Source organism: Botrytis byssoidea (assembly GCF_014898295.1).
Source record: "Botrytis byssoidea strain MUCL 94 chromosome Unknown BBYS_007, whole genome shotgun sequence".
Classification (NCBI taxonomy): domain Eukaryota; kingdom Fungi; phylum Ascomycota; class Leotiomycetes; order Helotiales; family Sclerotiniaceae; genus Botrytis; species Botrytis byssoidea.
This window is the reverse complement of record NW_024065848.1, coordinates 113,175-134,292: the sequence shown is the minus strand read 5'-3', so window position 1 is coordinate 134,292 and position 21,118 is coordinate 113,175. Positions and strand designations below refer to the sequence as shown.

The 21,118-nt window shown below is 40.3% G+C and overlaps 4 protein-coding genes across 4 annotated transcripts; all 4 read right to left on the bottom strand.

The window, feature by feature from the left end:
- Positions 1-4,210: 4,210 nt before the first annotated feature.
- EAE97_004098 (uncharacterized protein) lies at positions 4,211-5,303 on the bottom strand (the record flags this gene model as incomplete). The annotated part of the gene is made up of 3 exons (XM_038874610.1): positions 4,211-4,396; positions 4,930-5,162; positions 5,267-5,303. The coding sequence occupies 2 exons, from the start codon at positions 5,301-5,303 to the stop codon at positions 4,975-4,977; spliced, it is 225 nt and encodes a 74-aa protein (XP_038734054.1). The 3' UTR covers positions 4,211-4,396; positions 4,930-4,974.
- A 5,479-nt stretch (positions 5,304-10,782) lies between these two features.
- Positions 10,783-13,445, bottom strand: EAE97_004097 (uncharacterized protein; the record flags this gene model as incomplete). Its single annotated transcript, XM_038874609.1, has 5 exons — positions 10,783-11,449; positions 11,541-12,373; positions 12,500-12,627; positions 12,854-12,947; positions 13,239-13,445. The coding sequence occupies 5 exons, from the start codon at positions 13,443-13,445 to the stop codon at positions 11,107-11,109; spliced, it is 1,605 nt and encodes a 534-aa protein (XP_038734053.1). The 3' UTR covers positions 10,783-11,106.
- A 1,123-nt stretch (positions 13,446-14,568) lies between these two features.
- On the bottom strand, positions 14,569-16,301 carry EAE97_004096 (uncharacterized protein; the record flags this gene model as incomplete). The annotated part of the gene is made up of 3 exons (XM_038874608.1): positions 14,569-14,878; positions 14,931-15,533; positions 15,595-16,301. The coding sequence occupies 3 exons, from the start codon at positions 16,299-16,301 to the stop codon at positions 14,569-14,571; spliced, it is 1,620 nt and encodes a 539-aa protein (XP_038734052.1).
- A 225-nt stretch (positions 16,302-16,526) lies between these two features.
- On the bottom strand, positions 16,527-17,253 carry EAE97_004095 (uncharacterized protein; the record flags this gene model as incomplete). Its single annotated transcript, XM_038874607.1, has 3 exons — positions 16,527-16,599; positions 17,065-17,175; positions 17,228-17,253. 3 exons carry the CDS (start codon positions 17,251-17,253, stop codon positions 16,527-16,529), a joined length of 210 nt encoding a protein of 69 aa, XP_038734051.1.
- Positions 17,254-21,118: the final 3,865 nt, after the last annotated feature.

Genomic DNA, 21,118 nt, shown 5'->3' with positions numbered 1-21,118 from the left:
GAATCTAGAAAAAGTAAGCAATTTCATCTCAATTCAGCCTAGCTCTTATAAATTGACTTCAATTCAACTCTTATATATATTCGATTCGTCCCTGAGTCTAAATTAACTAGATCTTCTACTATTATTATAATAATAATTATTCTTATTATTATAAATTATAACCTCCAATAATTGCTTTCAAGAATGCGATGATGGGAATTATTAAAGTTGCTACTATGTTTACTCATCTTATATATCTACCATATAGAGTCTTGTGCTTGAGATTTCGCAACTAACATAAACCAAGCACTCGATAACGCGAAACGCGAGATCCGCATAAATGCACGCTGCCCAACTTGGAAACTAACATCATTGTTGTAACATAGTATACGCCGATGGAAGGAACTCGAAGCAGTTATTCAAAAAGCTTAACTGGCAGGAAGAGCGGTTACAGCAGGAGAACTGGCGAATTCTTAAGTTTTTATGTGCAGTCCATCTACTAGTCACGTCAATGGATCGTTATTGATCGTTGATACTAGTATGACAGTCATGGTCCATATTTGAGAGATGTAACGGGAATATGAGAGTCTGGGAATTGTAATTGACTACCCTTGAGATTTCGGGCAAGGGAGGTGAATTAAATTGTCTCTGTGTCAGTAGTTTGCTTATGGCTATGAATCAACACATGACATCTCAATTTCATGATACCCTGACTGAATGGCGAACGTGAAATCTAGGATATCTCGATCAATATATTCAAGTGCAACTTCCTCCCGTGTTAACTCCATCATCTTCTACTCTTTTAATCTTTTTATTCTCCATTTATCCCTTTCCTATTCGGAAGTCACTGCTAAGCTGTGTCTTCATTCACGCAGAATTACTCTTTTGAAATGACCACACTATCTCTATGCCAGCTACAGTATTAAGATCTCCAATTTCACAAATATCGCCTCTGTATCTTATGCTACCACTCTGGACCTGAATAATAAGCTTACTTGCCCGGATTGTTCTTCTGGGTGTGAAAGAAAAGATAAAGTCGAACTTTTTAACTGTCGAGGTTTTATTTTTGTCAAACTCTATCAGGTGTTTGGACTGGTGTTGTTACCGTTGTTTTTCAAAAACTTTTGCTGTTCATATTCGGCTGACTAGATTCTTGTAAATAACTGATAGTTTTTATGTTATACTTCAGAAGCTGGGGGCTTGTTGTAAATACTCAAATCTTCAAGAATCCTAGGGATGGTCTGAGTATTTTGGCAAGGAAGAGAGTTATGATTGGCAAAGTTTCTCTCTGATTCTCTGCGCTTATCAGGTATTCTCTCAAAGTGAAAGAGTCTCATAGTCAAATACAGAACACTTCTACCAAATCCTCGAAACAATATACTTTGAAACCAAGTTTTCGCCTCTCCAAGTTAGCTGATTGTTTTACCGGTAGAAACTATTGCATGTTTACGATTACTAGTCTGAGTTTTGATGATATAAGCCGAGGGAATTTCTTGAAGAAATTATTTTTGGCGTTTTCGGCATGAATGAATGACAAAATTGGTACAGGTTATCATCTGGACTTTCTCGTCGCCTCGCATAGAATTTCTTTTTCGTTGTCATTTACCATCTGGCAAGCTCGTCAAGAATTATTCAGATGCTAACATTACTGCTCATTCTCTTGACTACAAACATAACAACTTCGCAACCCGTATTTTCCCTGAAGATACCCTGTGCACTCAATATCAACCACTTCCATCAACTTTCGCTGTCTTTAAGCGAAGTCGTGTAGCTCCAATACCATATTCTATGTCAAAATAAAACTGATCGAACTCTTCATGAGATTATAACCTCTTCCAGTTTGAAGGCAGAGCACACTGAGATTCATTGTCTGTTGTCGCAGTGGAGATACTGAGGGGTAATAGTGGATCCTCCCCGTTTGCTTAGCGAGGATGCCATTTTGCCAAGAAATTTACGGGTCTTCGGAGATAGTGTAATCACTAGGTACCTAACTATTGAAGGGGTTTTCCGGTTCTTTGGTTCTCATTCAATAGTTTATCCAGAAAATCAGCGAATTTCTTTTGGGAGAGTGAATGAGCAGCCAATTCTTTTCCACATGACCACATGAGGTTTGTCCATTCAGGTTTCAAGGGTTCCCGAGGTTGGGCTATGAATAACAGTATTGACTGCAGACGACTTATAATTAATTGAGTGATAGTACAAGGTGAAGAACAAAGTCTTTTTGGGAAACTTTTACATCAAGCTGAAGACAATTATACACCTGATCGTCTCACCAACTTCACATTGCAATCTCCTAAGCAATGTTCAGATTTCTAGCCAACGTCTAGTAATCTTTTCACATCTCAAAATGTTGGTTTTCATCCGTTGTCATTCTTTTTATTAATTCGAAGGTGCTGTCGTTCCACTGCTCTCATGTCCTTTCATTCGCCATCGGGACCTCGAGGTCTCGAGTTTCATGAGGGAAAAAGAAGGCACGATCTTTTTATGTGCTCTTAAAACTCTTTTTCTTTAAAATTGACATATGTAGCTGAATTCACTTGCTTGTTATGAATTTAACCGGACAGAAAACTGGTAATAATTGTTCTGGGACTAGCTGATGTATTTTCGACGGTCTCTATTGCAGAGCAAGGTATAAGATAGCAAGATTTGAGGAGGGGCTGGAGAGAGTAGTGATGTAAGTGTAGTCTGCGGTCACCTGCTAGCAGACTCCTATACACAGACGGAGAGAAAGTTAGCCAAGCAGGCGGAAAAGTGACCAGAAACTATGAATGTAAAACCGCGTCACAAGTATCTGGTTGTCGCTGAGCTGTTTTCGTGTTCATTAGAGTTGAAGAGTTGGCCCTCACGTGTGGAAGAATGAAATGACAGCGGGGGGGACAAAACATGGAGTCAACGGCGAGCTTTTTTTGGTACATTCTATCCATCTCGAAACTACCAAAGATCTCAATTGGGTCGCTGTCTCTTTCGATTTTTCCCATGGGTCATAAACCCGTGTGAGCATGAGGTACAACAGGGGCAATGATATCAGATTCTAGGACAGATCCACCCCTACACGGACTTGTGCCTCCGGTAAGCTGCTGCGAAGCCCTTTGTTTGTTTGATCAAATTGTTTTTGCCTCACTCTCTTAAATAACTCTCAAATGTTAGTTGGCGATCTTCAATCTCAGAACTTTCAACAGCTAAACCATTCACTGATATGTTCTTCAATCACATGTTCAATAATAAGATCATTTACTGGGATTAGAAGACTCAACGATTCATTCATATAAAAAAATAGGAAATAACTATCCCTTCTCACAACCAAGTAAAACGGCTATTAGGCTATTAAGCGACATAGACATGATTGTACTTTTAGTGGCACAGCGCATAGGGTGCTTTATATACTTCTCGCTTGACCAAACATTCTTTTAACCGCAAGAGAAGAGTACTTGAACGTCGACAGATAGCTTGTGAGTTCATGTCGTAATATCTGCGCAATTGTGACTACCGTGAACCGTGGCTTTCGATGCAAAATCTCCATCCGTAATTCTTATTGCCGTCAGAGATCTCATAGGTTCCATTGTTTCGATAATGATTAATAGAATCAAACGATAGCTATCAATCAGGTCATGAAATGACAAAAATAAGAATATAGATTGACAGTTAATCTTCGGAACTCGTTAGACTAAGTGATCTTTCTTTGTCATTGAATGAGTGCTTCGATTACAGTCTTTTATAGTTCAAACAGCCACAAACAAATCTTTGAATCAGCTCGCCATGAACGTCCCCTGTTACCAAACTCTTTTTCGAACACATAAGACTTTTTCCTAGATAGATAGAGATAATTTTATATTAAAAAAGTCGTAAAATCATATATCTAGTCGATATGTTACTAGTAAAGTAGTCTCCCGAGTGATAAAAATAGTGTATATAAGAGAGGCGTCTTTTAACGACTCAAATCTTTCTATTATTTACAAGTAAGCAACACAGAATGAGGTTAGAAACATGTCGGTCATTGAGCGACGACCACTTTGTCGTTTCCGAGCCTACAAATATCTCCAGTTTAGGCAGTCCAGGCATAAAGTGCAAGGTTAATTGCAAATATTCGTTACAGAAGAAAATCTGCTGTCTGATTCGGAATAGATTTCTAGAAGAATGTCAATATCAATCGTAATTTTATGGCAGTAAAGATATCGAAGACAACCTAAGCAAAGATTTGCAGAGAAACAGAAATTTCTCGCAATACAATTCCCTACAACTAATTTAACGTCGGATCTATTACACTGACAAACTCTAGCATACATATTGGAGATTCTTGATATATAAAACATTATCTTCTCTTCATGTGCTTTATTTCAGAGATGCACAGTCCTCTGAGTCCTCCTCGCAAGCCAAAAAAAGTGATCATCAAAGATACTAGCACTGCGCAATGATAACCCTTGAAATGAAAAGAGGTTAGTGCTAGGCTCAGTTGATATTTAGTTGCGGTAATTCAAGCGAGGAAATGATTTTCAGTGAATTTGCTATTATTCCATGGGTCATGCGGAGCAAAATGGAATAAGGAGGCTGGAATCAATTCGAGTCCTGATTGACATGAGCCGTGATCATCAAATTCACCTCGTAGCTACTCGGACTCTCATGGCTTGTTGGCTTCTGAAAGTAACCAAAATTGCAATATCAGATGTTTTGTCTATATAAACTCTTACAAAAGAGTGGGAAGACTCCGAAACTAGGATCCGAAACAACATCCGCCGAGAAATAGGGAAGTCGATCTGAGCTATGGCTGTCCAAGGCACATTGAGCGTGCTTTTAAAGTCTTCTTTAGAAGGGAATTTGGTCGAAGAACGAGCTGCAATGTCAAAAAACACGGCTTGATTGGCCGAAGTTCAGACGAAAGAGGCAGTGGTAGTATTGACAGCGATAGACAGATACTTGCTGTCATAAAACCAACGAGTTTTATGGTAATCTCACCTATCTTTCCAAGCTTCTTTCGCAAGAAGACAGCAGGACTACATCTTATTGTTCACACAAAACGAATGCAACGAACAAAGGCCACTTTATTTCCATCTCGATCTCCTCTTCCTCTTCCTCAAATACGTTATATGAGATTCTCTTGAACCTGTCTCCTGGACTCCCGCATGCCTTCGAATATGCCGTAATATTTTTCCTGAAGTTCAGCCAATCTTTGATCGCTCCTTTCGATGCTAGATCCAATGCAGATTAATTTGGTTGAAGACATCAAGCTGGGATTTTAGAGGCTTATAAGCTCACAGCATAATTTTCCCATGGTTCAGCTCCACCTTCTCACCAGCCCTTCTTAGCTTCCTATCATCGGGTGGATACATTTTCTAGAGGATTCACTCATTCACACTTGATCCCAGTCTGAATAGGACCTATCCATTTAGTGTTCTGCAGGGAGCCTACTGAAAGGATGATCCATACATGTATATAAGTTCTTGCTTCTTTTCTCATTCTATGATCTTTAAACTAACTAAACACACGTATTCCCACGGCTGATGGCGAAGTAATTTGATAGCACACGAGAAAGTTACACATTTACAATATTATGCGTTGAGAGTGATTGTTGCTGGACTGGGCGTGAATAAGACATTATACCTTGATAATTGACAGTAATGGAGAAATTGATAACCATCCGAGACTAAGTTCGACAACACTGCAAGCCAGCTCTACCCTTCTCACCTTCCAGAGAAATGATATCAAACAACTCTCAATATAGGAAATACAGGAGTGACACACGAAACGATATCACTACACTCTTGGAGGTTAGCTTTTATAATAATAAGGAATAATATTATTATAATGATAGTAGAAGATCTAGTCAATTTAAGCTTAAGGGACAAATCGAATATATATAATAAGAATTGAATTGAAGTCAATTTATAAGAGCTAGGCTTAATTTGAATGAAAATTGCTTACTTTTTTCTAGGTTTTCTTTAAAGAATATCCTAGGTTTATATAGTTTATAATGAAATTCTAGTATGTTCTATGCTTATAAATAAGATCGATTTAAATCGAATCTTATAATATCATTTTATAATAAAAAAGGAAAGTATAACCAATCAAATTTAATCAATTTATCAATGATCTTCCATATGCTTCCATTTGGTTCCATTCCATTCTATTCCATTATAAATCAATTTGATAAGAGATTCTATTATATAACTATATGATAATATAATTTTATAATATAAAATCATATTATATATATATTAGTCATCAAGATATCTCTTAATTAGTAAGATATTAATAAGCGATTTAATGGGCTTATTATGGATTTTTCACATACACAGTTTAGTGGGAGCAGCTACTTTTGAAATTTTATTGATGAATCAAGAATCTTAAAATCGACGAGCTTTTAATCTGCGCATATTTCGCTTACACTTTTTTTTAAGCCAGGAAGGCAGTTATTGCTCATTTCCCTGATTTATTAATCCGACAATATACGTACATGATTTTAGTAAATCTTAGTTCTTGGACAGATAGTATTTCCCTCTGATCCCTAAGGATTCCGACCAAGTCATGGAATCCACATCTCACATCCCATCGCTTTCATATCTATTCACCTCTAACTTCCGCCTACTCACTATCTATCGACAGTTCCGAAACTTCCTGCATCATTTCTTTGAAATACATATATATACATCTATGCGTAACACTCCTCTCATCTCTTTATCCCGCTGAAGATCAAATCTTCCACTTTGCGGAATTTGCCGTACAAAGGAGGGGGGGGGGGGGGTGCTTTTTTCAATCAAAGAACGAGTACTATATCATCGAAACATGAATCTCGTGGCAAGGTGGCAGGTTTTAAGTAAAGATTTCAACAGCAAAAAGCACAAAATTGCTTGTGAGCTGACAATAAAAAATGAATAATCACAAAGATGACAACCAAGTTCCCCTCCCAGAAGCTGGCGAGGTATACGCATATCACTCCTCCATCACAACTTCGGATTATTTTTCTTCGATTCTAAGTCTTGCTCCTCCATCTCTGCCAACTTCATCTAAAACATTATCTCAATGAGAACAGCTAATCGATGATTTCTATTGGCTTTCGCCTGGACCTGCCGCGACTTTTGTTTTCTCATTCTCTTTCATTTCCATCGCTGTAAGGTAAGGAGTTGTACCTTGATATATATGCTGCTCTATCGGCTTTAATCTATTCAAACTCGTATCGAAACACCATTCATTCACTCATCTACTTCTATGAACCCTACCAATTTAATGATTCACACCACTCTCTCACGTCTTCTCATCTCCCTTCCGCCCCCCACTTCGTGAATGTGGATAGTGCCGTTACCTGCACCTCTCGCGCTTATATAAACTTAAACTTCTCATCCTAATCAGACATATTTGACAACCATTGAATTGTCGATGAAAATTTCATGACACAAGGCAGATATATCAAGTATGGAAGCAGAATTTTTCAAGTTGATAAGATTATATCCCTGAATTGACAAGATGGGTAGAGGTCAAAAACCGTAGAATTGATTGGTCCTCCAATTGGTAATATCGAGATCATACTGAAGAATGACAATAAGAACGAAAAGCGACAGTAAATAGGGGCTGTTATGATTTTCAAAGGAAGATATGTATCGGAAGAGAGTCTTTCGACATTAAGCAACCCTTGTACACTAAGCATTTTCGCAAAACTCCAGTTTCCTCATTTGAGCTATTTCTCTCAATAATCACCGTCACATTTTTACATCCATCAAGGAAGAAAGTAAACCAAGGGTGACAACTGAGGACACTCCCGAAATCCCTTTCCCTTATATATCTTTGCTCCTTTTTGGTCACCGTTATCAAATTCAAATCCAAGCCCAGGTGAAGTTTATATAAATCCTCAATCTTTTCCCCTACAGATTCAAAACCCCTGTTTCACTAATCTCAACCCCTCTACATGCACGATCTCACATTCATTGTTCTGATATCCGGCTCCCGTTTGTTCACCTCGCTTAAGTCAATCCCCTCATCCACTACTCGTTGAGATCCACTAGTATTATATCACAAGCGACAAAAGCAATCCACTGAACCCTATATTAACTCCCTCTAAACTCTGAGTTTGCAAATCATAAACAATAACGTCCGCTGCAGTGTTTAGACAAGGAACGACTCCTCGAACTAGCGACGTACCAAGCTAATCGAGAGGTGTCTGCAGATAATGAATTCCGATCTTCAAGTCATAGAGTAGGAAATTAAGCAGATATGGAGGACCATGACGCATTAATATGACAATATTGACAACATTGACAACATTGACTACACGGTGAATACCCCAAGATATTATCATCATCACCCCATTCCAATCGAAAACTTCTAACGTTGATACTCGAAACCGCTTCTCAAATTATCTCTATACTTCATCTTCCAGCTAAATCTAAAATCTACAGCCATATTCACATCTAAGCTCTCTCCCCACACTCCCAGCATTCTCACAAGCACTCAAATATTCCTGTATGAGGATATGATGAATCATTTCATATCTTTTCAGAAAAGAGAAGAAGCACGTAGATAACTGAAGAATGGTTTCATAACCCACCCGTTCTAGGACAATTCCACGGAGGGAGATTCAAGATCTCGCAACAATAAATGGGGTGGTGATAATTCACCAATCTAGTGTCCACAACCATCCAAATACCCCTCTTTCCTCCCCGAGTATCCTCCTCGTTCCCACTATTCACCTCATCAACTCTTTCTTTACCTTGCTAACCCTTGTGAAGTCCATCTCCTTTCCTACCATACCATCTCCCTCCTTCGTACAAATCTCCCCCACTACTATAAATATCTCTCCCTTTTCCACTTACTACCTTTACGACTCATTTTCGTAGAAACAAAGATGGGAGGGTGAGACTCTCTCTGCTCCGTTGATTCACAGTTCCACAGATAGACTAATGCAGAATGATTCTTCCTCTCATTCCCCATCCCTGAATCCCAATCCCATCATGAAAATTTCCGTATAATCGCATGTTTTATCACCATGAGTGCAAGAATTGACATTCAAGAAGAAACATCAGATGAGACCCCAAATATCATCTAAAAAACTCATATTATAACAATGAAAAACACATATCATCAGCCCTCAACCACGAAATCTCCCTCCCCCTCACAAAGATAAATCCTGCTCTCCCCTCTCTCGCACTAAGAAAATAGTTACTCTTCCACCCTTCCACACAAGAAAACACTCTCACAAAGGTTCGCCCACCATCACCCCAATGTAGACATTTTCAATCAGTGTGCGAGTTCTCTCCAAGTAGCAAATACTCCCAAGGGATCTAGAAGTCTATATACCCCTTCCTCTCCCATCTCCTCTAACTATCCCTCTCAAGTTTCTCTGTGAATCACCAACTTGGAAAACAATCACTCGCACATCATTCAATTTCCTCTTCCCTCCATCCACTCCCTCTTTCTCTTCCTTACAAGGCCCCCGGACACTTGAAGAGAAATTCAAAGTGATCAGCCATCCAATTTCACTATTCATATTCAATCTCTTCTTGCAGAGCCACTCATATTTCGATCTACTAAAATTCAAGATTCAAGACTTTTTAGTATCACTATAGTTTTCGGATCACAATCTGATCAGCTCGTTTATCTTCTTTTCCTAATAGCTCTCTTATGTCTTTGATTCAGAGTTCTGATTCACTTTTACTAACACTAATATTCTCTGCTCTTCCTATTTACCCCTCTTTTCTCCCCTCTACCTTTTCCTTTTGAATTCCCCTCGCTTAATCTCCCTTATACCCTCCTCCGCCACTATATCAACACCCTTACTCCTCTCCATCACCCACGAATCACACAAACAAACGATCCAGCAAAAAAACAGACCATCCTAGGTTCGATCTCATCTCTCATGTAGAGATATCTTCTCTACTATAATTTATAAATACTTAAACTCGCGTTCCTCTCGCCCTTTCCATTCTCATCACTATCCCTATCTACAACCATCCGATCTATTCATCTATCACCTATCCATATAGTAATCTTACATACAGTACAAATTCTCATCCCCAACCATCCCATCTCCAACCATCCGATCTATTCATCTATGATCTATCTACACATTTATTGACAATATCCCAATATCTCAATATCCTATAATTATTATCATCCATCAGACCATTCAATTTATATCAGTCGGTTCCGATATTATTATTATCTGCTATCCTATTCTATTTATCATCCCATACCAATTATCATTATCCCATAGCATTACCATCCACCATCCAATCCCATCCCAACATTCCTCTTCCTGATCAATCATTGCCCTACCATTCCCCTATCACACCCCTATCACATTATGATTATATAAGAATTAAAAACAACATAACAAAATCAGAATATCTCCAAAAAAAACAAGCACAGAAATCATCCCAGAAATCATCCCAATATAATCCCAATATAATCCCAATATAATCCCAAAAATCATTCCAAAACCGTCCCGAAACCCATCCCAACATAATCCCAACACAATCCTCACCTCTCGTATCTCACTTCTCACTTCTTCATCTCCATTTCCATTTCCATCTCCATCTCCATAACATCTTCATCTCTATTCCACACTACTACATCTCCATCTCCATGTAAACAAGAACACAAACAATAACAAGAATACAAACAATAACAAGAATACAAATAATAACAAGAACAATACAAATATATAGATTCAATTCAATTCAATTCAATTCATCACAATCTTTGCACCCAGCCCAGTATTCCAGTTTTCCGAATGGGGTACATATGGTATGATTAGTTCTATTGGATTGCTATTGATTTATTTCTCTATCCAACTAGCTAGGTAAATGCAACAATGTGAAAATGTAAGTCTCACAAATACTGAACAAATACTGATTAGAATATCAATACACATATATACCTAGTAGTGAAGACCAGATTCTTGCTAGCGAATTTATTGCTTTTTACCTTTCCTTTCCTTTCCTTTCGGCTTTAGGTATGCTTGGTGCAGAATTTGAGTATCCATGCATACATATAAGCAGATAGCACAAGCACAAGCTCTAGCACTCTTACCATCTTTAGCAAACGACCTCCACAAACCCCCTAGCCATCCCATTACATCCCATCATATCCCAATCCCACTCTCATCCATCCACTCCATACTCGCTCACCACAAGACCGCACTCAACATCTAACCCCCAAAACGCACAATCTCCCTGCAACTCTCTCTCTTTCTCCCCCTCTCCCAGCATCCCCCACCCATCCAAAACACAAACTAACTCTCAATCCCACCATTCTACACTCCAGCATCTTCACCTCTTCAACAACCATCTCGCAAAGTTCTGCCGTCTCTCTGCCCAGTAACTCTTTCCACGCCTTCTCACTCCAGACTAATTTCCCTCCATTGATCATTCCCGTTTCATCGATTAACATCGTGATGATTTTCGGATTCGTAATGAGTTGTAGAGATTTTCCGCAGTGCGGACATTCGAAATTGGGGGTGGGGGAGTAGAGTTGTATACCGCAGCTGTGTGTAGTGATAATTAGTGAGAATCTTTATCCAAATCCAATGCAAAAGGCAAGACAGAACCAGAAAGAGAAGAAGAAAGAAAACAAACCATTCCCCACAAAACAACATATTCCTCCTCCAAATCTTCACCAAGCTCAATTCTACCAACACAACACTAATCCACCCTGTGAAAGGCTCTCCCTCTCCTCCTCTAACCCACTCCTCCACATCCCTCAGTCCAAATAATGCCGTTCTAGGTCCATAAATTGCTTGCTCAATGTCCTCCTCTCCCCAAACTTCACTTGGAAATTCCACTCCTATACTCTCTTTCCTCATTAATACATTTGCCCATTTTCTCAGCCAATTGGCATCTGCAAATTCCGGTTCCACATCAACCATTGTATTTCTTCCCCAACCGATTATCCCTTTACCTCCATAATCAAGCTTATGTATCGGATTTGAAACTAGCAAGATAGTTTTTCCTGGTACCCATTCCTTCACACTCTCGATTAAATCCGACCAACATTTCATTTTCACCTCGCCAGTATGATCAAAGAAGACTACTTCGACCAAATCTGATTCCCCTCCATCTTTTTTGACAATCTTCTTCTTGGCTCCGATACTCTTCACACAAACGAGTAATTTCACATCCAGAACTCCATCATACCCTCCATTTAGATATGCTTCCAATGTCATGAGCCCAGGTAATGGTTCGCCCTTGATGTAACCGAGAGGAATACGACAGACGTCTGCAGCACCGGAATGAGTATGAATCATCAAGTGATCACTTGTATTGCGACCTGGGAATAGGTTTGCGCAAACGAGAATACCAGCTGTGGATGCACTGTCGGCTTTCGAAGTATCAGATATGAAGGCTGTCCAGATTGAGAGAAGTTGACCTAATTTGAGGGGGTAAGATTGGTTTGCGAAGTACAGTTTTATCTATGGGAGTTTAATGTCAGTTAGTGAGAACCTCTTTGGAAAATTTAGTGTAAAATAATGTGCATCGCAGTGGCGATCCAGTTCAGTGGCAGACAAGACACGAAAAGCAAATTGAACGCCACTTACCGAAACAACACCACCCTCTCCCCTAACACCAACATAATGCCACCCCCTAGCTCTTGGTTGTTTGGCACTTTTACCAATGATTGTCGCGAAACTGACAACTCTACCTATGAATGTAACTGCTTTTGGACCTAGAACATTCACGAGTTAGTAAATTCCTCGCAGAATGTGCTCACTGATTTTTATAAGTTTCTTTTCCGCTAGTCATTAGACTCCGCATAATACTATGATCCTCTGTATTCAAGAAACAACGTTGTAGAAATATCTTAAACGAAAAAATTCCTGAAGTATGATCCGCATTCTTAACCCCCCCCCCCCCCCCCCCCAAATACAGGAAAAGCATTCGAAAATACATACCAGACATCAATTCTCCCACTGTCATACTCTCATACTCTCTACTCGGATTCCACGTTTTAGCCAAAGGATCCATTGACTCATGTAATTCTTCTCCCTGTTATCACACCAAGTATATCAGTCATCAGACTCTCATCAATAAAATTTCTCCATCTCTCCATGGACCCCCATTTCCGCCTTTTTCATCTTTTCTCAAGCTCTCATTCTGGCCAGCGTCCCTCAACCACACACGGCAGATGTACCCTAATTCCACAAAGTTCAAGACATAGAATAAAATACAAACCCAGAAGATCTGAAAAGAGAAAATCTCCAAATATGAAAAAAAAGTCAAAATCCAGAATAGCTGCATAAAATTGATCAAGCTGATCAATTGCTTGTATGCACTCACCGTAAATCCATCTCCCAATCCATCTTTCCTGTCCCTCTCCGCTCCATCAATTTTTCCACCACCATCTCTACCAAACCCATCACTCATTTGATCCCCATTCCCATCTCCTCCCCTCTGGTCTCTCACCACATCCAACGCAGACGCTCCTTCACCCCCCTTAACCTCCTTTCGAAAAAAGCTCTGAATCGAAGGATATTGCGACGGCATGTTCTCCTAATATTTCTCCTAATATCTCTCCTCAATCTTAATTCCGCAAATCTCTTATCCAGCACCTTCCTCCAATTAAAAAATCAGCATAAAATCTCACACTTTATGTACCCATATAGGGAAGATCCCCAGCCCTCAAGAAGTCGACGATGAGAAAGGATACCTACCACACTCTCAAAGTTAGCAGGAAACGAGCAATCATCCACCTTACCCCTCAATCGCAATCGTAATAAACACACCACACCACTCACACATACATACACGACGCGCATCAGCCGAGGATACGAAGTAGAATCTCAACCCCAGCGAGCCGAATACACAGTATCCAGCAAATCCACACACCTCACAACTCAACACCCCAACTCAACACCTCCCCTCCCCTCACACCTCCCCTCCCCTCACAACCCAAACTCACACCTCCCCTCACACCTCAGCCCAACTCAACACACCTCCCCTCAAAATCACAGACCACGCGCCCCCAACGAGATCTCGCAGAATCTGATCTCGTGAAGAGAGATGGGGATAAGGAGATATCAAAGTCCAAATTTATCGAGATCTCGAATCATGCATCCATTCATTCTACCGTCGCGATATACCTCAACACCCTCGAGACACCTTCCTTGGCTTTGGACACTAATAGAAATCTGCTTGGATCACAATTTGATCAATGAGGATTTGATAAGTGCGAAATCAATTCAATGGAGTGAATGTTCCTTTTCAAAGACAAATGAGATGATAATTCGGAGATTTCGGGAAATCTGATAATCAAAGGTGAAGATATTCATTGGGATGTGAGACAAGTGTTCAGGCAATTCGCGCTAATCACCGTTTCCTCACTCCTTCCCCAACTAATAAATTCCCGGCACGAACACCAAAATGTATCAGTTGGGATCACTAAAAAAAAAAAAAACATGGGAGATTTTCACACAACTCAGAAGAAGAGTAACGTTTGAAGGTTTAATGTACTTCAATTTTTCGATAAAACTATTCTAGGTAATGAATGAATGCATGGTACTTAGGTATCACCATGAGGTCAATAAGAATAGTAAGCAATTCAAGAATCCATCGAAATCCCACCACCATGAAATTCGAACAATCCACAACTTCTGACCAAAGACACAACCTAATAAAGCTTGTGTTCCAAAGTCATGTCATTCTCTGGTTCGAGACCAACACAAGCACGGAAAATGTTAATCAAAGCACCGCGTTGCTTGGCAAGTGCATTAACGACTGGAGCTCCAGGTGGAGTCAAAGGTGCCTTGAGCATGTAACTGAGAATGCTAAGAACACTGTGGAAGTTTTTGTAATCCTTGGTGGTAGCACCATCAGTAGAATGTGCCTTCCATTGAATACGAGTCATCATCTCTGCAAGGACAACAAGATCAATGATCAGTGGTGAAGCAAGAAGAGAATCCTCGCAAACATTGAAGAGCCTATTTATGATTAGTAAGTTATAAGATGGACATTGTCTGGATAGTAACTTACGAAATGGTTTGATGACCTCCCATGAAAATCTCAGCATAGTACTCATCAAGGGCACGCTTGTTATCACCAACAGCTGGCATGTACTTGATAACAACACAATGATCAGGATGTTCACCTTCCTTGTAGAGAACGTTATTAGCAGCGACCATGTCATCGACAACATTGGATTTAGAAATCTCCTTGGAACGGAATTGCTTTTGAGAGCTGAGATTTTTTCCATCATTGTTACCAAGATGATTGTAACTGGAGATAGCAGTAAGCTTGATACCAGCACTGATCAAGAAGTCGACAAGAGCAGACTTCATCTTGGTTTGACCAGATTTGAAGTCATCACCACCAATGAAGGAGTTGTGCTTCTCTGCAAGCTCAATGCAACCAGGAACAAATGTGTTTTGTGGAGAACCGTTGATGAAAGGTGCATTCTCGAGAATGCAAGCAACAGCAAAGATAGTGGAAGGAGCAACTTCTTCGTGTCCGTTCTCGATAGCTTTCAAAAGGTTATCGGCAGTGTCATTTACACCATCAATAAGCTCAGCAAAACGTTCGGTGTTGGCAGTCCAGAGGACAATGACCTTATCGAGTTCGTTCTTGGCCTTGAAGTCACTGCGAAAAGAATATTAGCAGATGGCAATGGAACGAAGAGTAAATCACTGTGAATGCTTACCGGATATCTTGACGAATCTTTTCAACATGCTCATTGCAAGCCTTGCTACCTGGGATAAGGTTGTCGGCACGATCTTCTTGATTGGCAGCAATGAAATCTGGGTAGTAAAGACCAGGAAGTGGAACCAAGTCAGTCATTTCCTTCTTGATTTGTTGCTTCAAGGTAGGTTCGAGGACACCAGCACGATCCATGGCATCAGACAAGTTGAAGCCGCTGATATCCCAACCACCGATGACCAAATCATTGGGGTGAACCATTGGCAAAGCTTTGTGGAAAGGAATGTTGACATCGTCGCCAGTCTTCGCGTTAGTACCGAGTTTCATGGTTGAACCCATCACAACAGAGCCATAGTAGTTGTGCTCACGGGTACCCTCACGAGTTGCCCATGAAAGACCACGACGATTAGCAATGATACCGGCAGTAACGGTTGTACCATTGTTTCCACCCCAACCGACAAGCATCATACCTGTCTTGGGGATCTTACGTTCGACCTTGAAGTCATAGACAGTTTCTTTGGGAGTAGCAACAAAGTTGCCGTTAGCAGACTGAGTGACAGCGGTGGTACGATAATTGTACTTTGAGCGAATCTCGTCATCAGTGTAGAGAACGTTAGGAGAGCTAACGGTGAACAAGTCTTGGTTAGAGGATTGGGAGGATGCACCATCCATAGTGCTGGTGTTGCTGGAGCCGTTTGCGTGGGGAGCCATCTTTGATTGATTTGAAAACTCGAAAAGTTCTTAAAAGTGCTTGACAGTTCTTGATTTAACGTAAAGATGTTTGAGAAGATCTTAAAATTGATGTAGATGTGTAGGTAAAGCAAGAATTGCAAGTGTATGAATGTTTTCGAGTTTTGATGGGTACAGATGTATAGACAAAAATTGATGCAAATGTTGTGTATTGGAGAAGAAGAGGTCTGTTGATTGCAAGACTATTTATCTAACAAACGGCGAGTCCGATGCTCCTGCTGGAGAAGAGCAACGGGCACCAGCAAAAGGATGGTGCGATCTGTGAATGGGTTGTTAGTATGCCATATTGTAAAGAAGTTCCTCCCTCAATGGGGAGTTGTGAGAGGTTGAGTTGCATGTTGGGAAGGAAGTGTGAAGTGTATGACGAGGGAATCGTAAGATGGGTGAAGACCGCGATGTAAACAATGAACCTTGTGGAAAGCAGCAGCCGCAGAATCAATACAATTCGAAGGCATCGGATGTCCCCTCCTCTACTATCCAAGAGAATACGAAGGCATTGAGAAGGAGGTAAGATACACCCGCGATCGCATGTAAACATTGCAAGCCATGGAAGGCAGCAAGCAGCAGATATTGACAATCAAATAAACTCCAATCCATCAAGTGCAACTGAGTGTAGAGATGCACAGGACATTCTTTCTTGCTTCCTCTCTCACCCATCCTCCATCCACGGCAGAAGCAGCTTATTCAACCCTCAAACATTATCAAAATAAAATTGAATACGTACGAGTTGAGAAGATTAGAAAACGTCTTGACGACGGGGTGATCACACTCGTAAGTGCGATCTGTTTGATTGACTTGAGTTGAGTGTTGGAAGGGGTTTGCTTTGGCAGTTGATCTTAATCGTCGGTCGAATTTGATTCAAAGTATATGGTTATCGAAAGGAAGACTGAAATTCGTGGGGAGTTCGCATCATTTTAAATTCGTCGTGGTGACATCCGTTGTCCGAATTCCGTATCTCCCCCCACTATAATCTAAGGTACCGTCTGATAATAGTGGGTTAGCTTTGCTGGCTCGAATATGCGTCGTTGATTGGATGAGATTGGGTGGAGGGACCTAGCAGTATGTATATCGATAACGATCAACAAAAGAAAATATCATTTTCTCCATGATTTTGCTGTGATGTCTTGTGGAGAGTCTGGAGTACCTAGGTAGGTAGTTGTGGAGAAAATGGGAGGATATTGTTGATTTTTATGTATTGTGCGCTGAGTATGGTATGATATGGTATGATATGGTATAATATGGTATAATATGGTATAATATGGTATAATATGGTATAATATGGTATAATATGGTATAATATGGTATAATATGGTATAATATGGTATAATATGGTATAATATGGTATAATATGGTATAATATGGTATGGTTTGGTATGGTCTGTTATTATGAAGAAAAGTGCAAAGATGGTAATGATCACAACAGAAGAGACCGCATGCTTCACAAACTCATTTGGATAAGAGATCATCTCCAAGACTTCAAGGTGGCTATCAACTTGGCTTGCGAATCGCCTCCGTACAGAATATATTGTTATTGCATATTACACCATTCAATCCTCTCACCAACCATGATATCTACTAGGTATCTATCCCATTCGTCAATTTTGAATATCCAGAGATTCCTATACATACTAGGTACTTGGGTAGTGGTCCCTTTACTCTTCTCGTCTCACTGATTCGATATTTTCTTATTAAATTATCCGATCAATTAATGTCAACAATATGATCACGGAATAATATTCCCTCGGTCCCTTTCTTACCTTTCCTTCCCAATAATTATGTCGTTCCCGAAGACTACGGAATCTCGCATCGCGGTTGCGCCCGTTAGTACAGAATTCATGTGTATTATCAATAGAATAGCACTATTGAAATGAAGCAAAGTAGCGGTCAGAATACCATACGCAGATATATCCCATCAATGGCATTTCAACAGTTTTCATTACTCATTGCGTCGAGGAAATCATAACACGTGTTTTTTGAAGTGTCGACAAGGAAAGGAGGTGTGATGAGATAGATGCACAAGCGGCATTGTGAGAACGTTTGGTTGGCTTTATGTGTTTAAGAGCCTGAATTGGAGTATCCAATGTGGAAATTGATGTCGGTGTTCGAAATAGGGGAGTGGGCAGTCATTCATTTACAACTGTTGTGTTTTGCAACCGATGTGTTGTATGTTTCAGTGAGTACGGAGAGAGACTGTTGGACACTATACCGACACTAACGGCGTGGAAGGAGATGTTTGTCGGTGGGTAGTAAAAGAGATGATGCATGGAAGAGTATGGGAAATGGGAAAGCTGCTCTACAAGATAAATTCTTGTGTTGACCAAGTGAACTAGAAGGAAAGAAGAAAAGACCCTGATCAACAGAAATTATCACTCACAAAGAGACCAAGTCTAGAATCATCAAGGTCGAAAATGATCCCGTTGTAATCGTCTTCCATACTACACATAACTAGTACATATAGTATAGATAGTACACATAGTACACATAGTACACATACTTGCAATCCTACCTATTGACAGGCAGAGACTCAAAGAGGTCGGTCCATCCTCCCATCAACCAGCCGAATTGAAGAGAAAAGACAACACGATAGAACATCACATCCCCCATTTTTGAGAGCAGAAAGACCAAAAATTCCTGTTGAAAAAATTCCTGAAAAGAAGGGGATCACCTTCATATAAATTGAGTAGCGCCACTTCAGGAAATGTAAGGTGGAGATCAGGGGCTAGTAAGCCGCCGACAGAATAACGGGAAGGAAGAGTGACGAAGTGTAAAGAGTGGCCGTTTGTTTGACTGACAATATTGAAGCTATCGAAAGGGAAAAAATTCTAAATGTCTGTGTTGTGTTGGATTCATTACCCCGATTTATTATGAAGAATCGGCCAGAAGTGTTACGAGTCGATGCTTTAATTTCCTTTGGCTGCAATTTCTATTGAGAACACCCGACATAACAGCAATGAATAAATGCATAGTATAGTCCACGCACGGGATAGTATAACTTCGTTTTTTGGATCAAAAGAAAACACAATACCGATCCAATACCACCACTACAATCAAATCTCGATTATCTCCTCGAATATCTCTATTTGTACTACCTCTACCTATCAATACGATATTTTACTCTGCACTCTAAGGTTACACGTTACCGATCACACCTATCTATAATAGTACCCTATCACACCGTCAGGGTCCGGCGGTCCAATCTTAGGTTCACGGCGGCAAGGACTCGAAATGGGCAAGTTTGATAATTGATATTCTCCATGGGGGAATTGGTGGAGCGCTCAATTCAAATGATTCGATTCATTAGATACTTTAATACTCCTTCATTACTAGGTATGAGATACTGGATATTAGATGTTAGATACTAGATATTAGATATTAGATATTAGATATTAGATATTAGATATTAGATATTAGATATTAGATATTAGATATTAGATACTAGATATTAGATACTAGATACTAGATATTAGATATTAAATACTAGATACCATACTAGATACTAGGTAAGCTATCTCTTCCCACCATCGAAAGCGTTAGTATGTCGCGGACAGAGGACCAGAAGATTTTCCCAATAATCAATTGGGCATAGAACATCGAATGGAAGGAATAGAATGTTTTGGATAGAGACCACATACTCAATGTCTTGACATCATTATGGATGCGCATGAAAAGCGCGCGACATCTGAAACCCCGTTTTCTTAATTTTGGCTCTGCAATTGCGTAGCTCCCAAGGTTTCGATCATGCATGCGGGTAATGGAGTCAAACAAAAGGAAGAAGAAGAAGAAGCAAGAAAAAAGTAAAATATGCAACGGGACATGGCACGATAAACTTTGCACTGGAAGATGGCCATCAGTGTAGTGTGTACTGTAGTGTGTTTCGTTTCAATGGCCATGGTGTGGATCCTTTGGGTTACGCTCAGATAAAAAGTTTCCCTAGTGGTTCTAGGATCTTTGCGTGGACTGGACTCCTCCCTCGGTCCCTGACATATCGCGTCGTCCGATGAACCTTGATTTTTTTTTTTTTTTCATCCCTCGTTTGGATGCACTGGACGGTCGGATGAGATTGTACTAGGACCGTTCCGTGGCCCCTGATATTTGGAGGGACGGTGATAAGGTCCAATGGGGGCTGCAGTGCTGCCAAAAGTGGTTCTGCATATTGCGATGAGTGAGATGAATGAAATGAAGGAGATGAATGTATCGAGTGGAGGCGGTGGAGCAGGTACGGACGGACCAAAGTGGGAGAGAGAGGACGCTTCGTGATTCGGGGATGGAGAATTGGTGGAAAGGTAAATGTTAGAGTTAAATGATTGAGAGAGGGGCATGGGACGATGTTGAAGATGTATGTGGATGTAGGAGAGTTGGTGGTGGGATGATATGAGGATATATTTATGGATCGGGAGTGTCTACTGTGTACTGTGTACTGTGTACTGTCTAGTTATCTATCATCTAATAAGGAATGGGTACTCATGAATGTTCTCTTTGAAGTTGGAGCTGATTGGATACATAGCTCGAGAGACATCAGATAGATAGATATCTAGGTAGATATTAAATATACCTTCATCTTGCAATACCGGTAGACCATACATACCAGCCGACTAGTACACATACTTCTACCAATACCAACACCAACCGGCACTACTCAGTTCATCGACGACCATACGTAGCTTGGACCTCCCGAGTCATTTCTTTCCATGGCATCTTCCATGGCTTCCACTCCTCCCATCGACTCATCCCAATCCCATGTGCCGATGTAAATCTCTCTTCCTCCATACCCAATCATC